This window comes from Brachypodium distachyon, chromosome 2 (assembly GCF_000005505.3).
Source record: "Brachypodium distachyon strain Bd21 chromosome 2, Brachypodium_distachyon_v3.0, whole genome shotgun sequence".
Classification (NCBI taxonomy): domain Eukaryota; kingdom Viridiplantae; phylum Streptophyta; class Magnoliopsida; order Poales; family Poaceae; genus Brachypodium; species Brachypodium distachyon.
The window spans coordinates 17,646,396-17,651,930 of NC_016132.3; the positions used below are offsets into that span (position 1 = coordinate 17,646,396).

A 5,535-nucleotide genomic window follows, 5' to 3' on the forward strand; every position below is an offset into this window, starting at 1 on the left:
AACACATGAACTAATCTTTGTTGATGTTCTTTGTCAGTAATTATCATTGCCTAAGCATGTACTCCCTCGATCCATAATAAGTGTCGGAGTATATGGTATTGTGCGATGTAGAATATAGTTAAGACGTTGGATATAACTTGGCTTTTAGAGTTGCTACCTTTGCCTACTTAGGAATCTCCCATGCCTAATTTTATGGCATGTACCATGGTGCAGAGCAACTCAGTAGACTCAAAAAATCTGTTTACCGAGTTGGGGTCAGTAGTAATTTGTTTATGTCAATAGAAGTTATACGTCTTATATTCTAAAATGGAGGAAGTATCAGGTAGTATTTGTTTATGCAAATTTCGATTATTTAGGTTTTTGAGCTCCTTTACGATACCCTGGATTTAGGCTTTACAGAAAATATAAACGTCGCGTACATGTGACGAAAAAAAAAACTACTCCGTGGCCAAATGGCTTCACATGACCCCAATTGGTAGCTATAGATCGAACCTTCAACATAGTTTCATTATGCTCAACCGGCACGATGGCGGACCGCGAGGGAGAGTTGTTGGATTTGGATGGGCGAGAGCTGAAGACGGAATGTTTAACGGAACCACGAGCTAGTCGATGATGGATCGAGACGGCCGGCGGTGTGGTCTGGCCTGGTCGCCGTCGTCCACTAGCAGCGACGGATGTGGGTTTGGTTGGAAACAGAGGCCGATAGGAGATCAGGAGACGGGCACGCGGAGAAAAGCGGCGGCGGGCCGGGGAAGCGGACCCGATGTCACGCTCACGTACACTACCCCCCCCCCCCCGCCCCTGGTTTCAGATATCAACAGTTCAACACGGAAAATGACGGGGGCCCGGCTAGGAACTAACTGGTCGCCCAACAAGGCACCACGCAACGACCCAGCACAGCAGGATATGGCACGATCGAAGACTGCGTAGTCCGGGCGAAGGCACTATCAACCACGCGGTTGAGGGTTCCTAAACACGGGGTCACACAGCTTTGCGCCTTCTATTACCGAACCTCACCCCCGTGCCCAGGCAGCTAGGCCCTCGCCGATCGAGCGCACGCTTTTCTCAGGCCGTGACGTCCTCGTACGCCATGGAGCAGTTGTTTTCACCTTTGCGTCTAATTTGTACCATCATTTCGACGGCGATTTGACGTTAGATTACTTAGGTTAATCAAAGCAAGAAGCCTCCATCTGTCACACGTACGTGCAAGCTAAGTAAGCCGCCACGCAGTGTCATTTTTCTTCTTCTCTCTGGAGCTGTTAGCCAGGGTGGTAGGCGCACAGCAATACAGCATACACACACGCACAATTTATACATAAATTAACGAGGGCACGGGTTCTTCTCATGCCATCTCCTGCGTCACACGGCTGCAACACTTCTTTTCTTTCTGAGAACGAAACTCAAGCGCATGATGTTGACAAATGACAATCATATGCTTCTACTAGAAGTCAGACAAGTTTCATCGTGGATTTAAATGAACTGAGGTCGATTGCTCACCCTGCAAACAGAACCGCCCGAGAATCCGAGATGCCCATTCGTCCTCCGGTATGTATATGTGCCGCCCAAGAGCGAGCGAGCGACATGTACACGTATAGCACGCGCCCAACGTCAACGCGCGGTGTGAAATTAGGCCACAGGCCAACGTAACGTACGGATTGCATGGATTAGATTAGATTATCTCCCGATCGATCCACGTCCACTTGCCGGAGACCGACAAATGCATTGCACCGATTCGTTCATCTTGCTCCCAAGTCAGCAGTCTGCAGTGCAACTTCACGAGCGCCTGTCTGCACTGCAGGATTTATGTATGTATATATGCATTGCATCTTGCACATGTACATGTACACACACCAAACTCGTTTGGTTTGGAGTTTTGGATATACGTGCATACTATACAAGTAAGTCACATGCTTGTAAGACGCAACATGATCAATTATATATATGGCCGCTTGGTTCCAAGCCGAGACAAAATCTAATCACTAGGGACAGCATGTACACATGTAAACACGTCACACCGAGAAAAGAACTACACGGAAACTCTAGTACTCTACCAAATCAAAAGATAAACAAAACAACAACAAACCGAGCTTAGGTAGCGCACCGCGTACGTGTGCACACGCAAAAACGCATCCAGCCGCGCGCCATTGCACGCGCCGGCCGTCGATCAGCTACAGCTAGCCTCCGTGCACGACGACGGCCGCGGCGGCTCCTCCTCCTCCGCCTGGAGCTTTCTTGGTCGCGGCGGCGGCCCCGAACCCGCCGGAGCGCGGAGGGAAGCCCCCCACGGCGACGCTGCGGCTCCTCCGCACGGCGGGCGGAGGCAGGCCGACGCGCCCGGCGTCGGCGCCGAACTCGACGGGCGCGTCCTCGTCGATCCGCCCCACGGCCACGCTCCTGCTCCTCACGGGCAACGCCGCGGCCGCCGTGTCCGGGGACGCGCGCGCCGCAGACCGCTGGGACATGGCGCGGACGAGCTCGGCCACCTCCGCGTCGTCGCCCCGGCGCGTGGAGCGGGAGCTGAAGGCTGCCGCGTTCATGGAGCCCGGCCCGCCGAACCCGCCGCGGCCCACGGCGCCGGCGTACTGGGCCGGCATGTGGCCCGCGCACGCCGACATCTTCCGCACGTACGAGTCGCACGCCCGCGACAGCGCCCGCACCGGCGCCCCCAGCCACCGCCCCAGCTTCTTCCCCCCTCCCCCGCCGCCGCCGCCGCCGCCGTCTCCCTTCTGATCCTGCTTCATCCTTTTCGTAGCCGCGCGCGCTGGGGGTCAATGGGCGCGAGATGGGCGAGGGGAATTCTGCCGAGGGATGCGATGATTGATTGCTGGATTTCTTTCTTTGGACGGGGTCGTTTATATAAAGGCAGCGGGGAGAGCGAGAGCGAGAGCAGCTAAGCTAGCTTAGCGCGATGGATCGCTTCGTGGAAGGTCTAGTCACCCAGCTGGTTTGAAGCTTTGAACTGGCAAGTAGTAGTAGCACCCACCGCGATCATTTTGTTAAGCAAGTGAGAAAATTCTGGCGCGCCACAGACCCCCGTAGTCAAATCAAATGAAACGGGGAAGGAAAGGTTCAGCGACTGTACGTGTGTGTAACTGTGTATACGCAATTAATATAGCTATGCGAGTATTATTAATGATCTCCTATTAATTCCTAGCAGCTACTAGAATTCGTCAAAGTCAGCACGCAATTTGCTCAGATGAACACGGGATTGGAGAAGGCGTGGCCGTATTAATTGATGATGGGTGGTGGTTAATTAGCAGCATCAGGAGTAGTAGTAGTGTTGGATCGTGCTTGTTTGCTTGAACTTTGGAAGTTACCAAACGGGTAGTATAAAAATGACTTAATGAGAGCTAATTTAACACTCAAACGTTTAACATGCGGTTCAAATCATTTTTGTAGCAGAGTGGTCGTCGTCTTGTAGTAAGATTTCGTTTGCGGTGAATAACCTGGAAACTGAGGTTGATCCCTGAATTCAACCGAGAATCAAACCGTGGCTGACCGGTTTTCGATCCTGTCCCGTCCCGACAAGGAAAAACATGAAAGCGTCGGGCCTTTGCCGTTTTTCCAACACCTTTTTGATCACTTTAAGCAATAGCCGGATTGAGTAATGCTGTTTGTATACTCCTGATCGAGCCAATTAGCTTTTGCTGTTTCACCTGCTCGTATTAAAAAACGTGGACATCTTGTACAAAACTAAAAATGTGGTAGCACGTGCAGAGACGAGCAGAATTCATGGATATCTGAGATTTCCTTGGATGTTGAGAAGACTTTTTTTTTAGAATAACCCGTAATTTTATTCAAACTTGAAAATCGTTACAGGTACAATGTTTTGGATTATGAATCCAAGAAATTACAAAGCAACTCTTATAACTAAGATTTACAATGAAATCTCTTACATATCTTCTCCATGATATCAACTTTTGCAATATGAAATACCGTCGATGCTTCGGTAAAAAGACTGTAATTGGACTTGAGCGGCAACAGTGCCCCTCGTATCCCTGCACGTAGTTGACTATCTTTAAAGGTTTCAAAAAAACAACTTGAGTCGTCCATCCAAAAAGATGGGAAGCCATAAGCGTTGAACGTACTCGGACCGAAGATAATTCCCTAAAAGTACAGGTCGTCGAATCACAAGATCTTCAGAACACGAAAGGACTCCATAGCCACAAAAACTCATATCAACGAAAGCACCATGACACGCTGACAAAGCTCATCAAATCCATATGAACGGATCTGCGAGGAAAGAAATTCAAAATCTGCAAGATTGAACCTGCGGTGAGTAGATCCTTTCTGGCTCCGTGGCACCGCCTGGTAAGGTGACGCCACAGCAGAATAAGAACCGAAATACCTTTATTGTTGACGGCATCGCACCTCATTCCGCCATAGCGCTGCCAATGAAGACCACACAACTCATAATATCTAGATGCGTATAACAGAATCCAAGGTTCCCCCACCTCACAACGCGAAGATGACGCGGGAGATGAGGGGTACCTGCGAATTTCTTGATATCTATGTCAAAACTCTTCTCTCTCTTTTTTCCTGAGCTGGAAAAACACTCAACCTGACCAAGTCACAGGTTTGGCCCAGAAGGCCGGTAGCACCGCGGGCCTCAGATATCCAAAACCGGACCAAAGCTCAAGAATTTTCCCTTTTCTGCACATACGAAGTCACCGGCACAGGGCCTGATCAAGCGGATTGGAAATGGGCCATCTACAAATTGGATAGCCCGAGTCCCGAGACAAGGCACTCCCACCGCTTGTGGCAAAGCTACCAGATCCACCGCAGCTTGAATTAGTTTCCGATTTGATTGATCCGGTTGCCGGTACCACGCCATGCTCGGCAGATCGTCCTTCGAGTTCACTATTGAAGGTCTCCCGACGGCGGCGGCGCCCTTCATGCTGCATCGTGTACGCGCAACGTTCCATAGCTACGCCTGCCCGCACAGACCTCAAACTCTCCTTCAAACACTACGAGCATTCACCGCAAAGGTTGCCGGTTAGCGTGCAAGATGGCCAAACCTCCTGGTGCCGCTGACGCGATATACACCCATGTTCTTTGCCAACCACGTGGCACTCCCTTTTTTCTTAATCACGATTAGCAAATGGACGGATCCCCATGTTCCTCTCTCTCCTCGTACGTCAGAACCCGTAGCTCGTCCATCTTCTTCTCTCTCACAGTCTTCTCCTCTCTCTCTCTTTCTCTCTCACGGCCATCCCCACCTCGTCTGCATCTGGAGCTCATGCGCTGGGCACTCTCCCGATCCTACCGCGGCCGCCGGCTTCTTCCGTTCCGGATCCTCCGACGCCGGCCTGCTCCGCCCAGGATCCGCCGTCACCTGTGCCCCACTGTCCTCGACTTCCTTCGCGGTTCCGCCCCGGAACCGGCAAGGCCGGTCTGCCTCGCACCGGGACACTGGAAAGCCAAGCCCGCTCTAGCTCCCACGACGGCAAGCTGGTGGTGACTGGTGAGCACGCGGGGCTGATTCAGTTCCTTTTTTTTCTTAGATCCATCGAGTGCTGATATGAGGTACTATGC

At 51.5% G+C, this 5,535-nt stretch overlaps 1 protein-coding gene across 1 annotated transcript; it reads right to left on the reverse strand.

Annotated features, from left to right (window-relative positions):
• Positions 1-1,908: 1,908 nt before the first annotated feature.
• LOC100834095 lies at positions 1,909-3,085 on the reverse strand. Its single transcript, XM_003566004.4, has one exon. It carries the CDS (start codon positions 2,739-2,741, stop codon positions 2,175-2,177), a length of 567 nt encoding a protein of 188 aa, XP_003566052.1. The 5' UTR covers positions 2,742-3,085; the 3' UTR covers positions 1,909-2,174.
• Between the last annotated feature and the right edge of the window lie 2,450 nt (positions 3,086-5,535).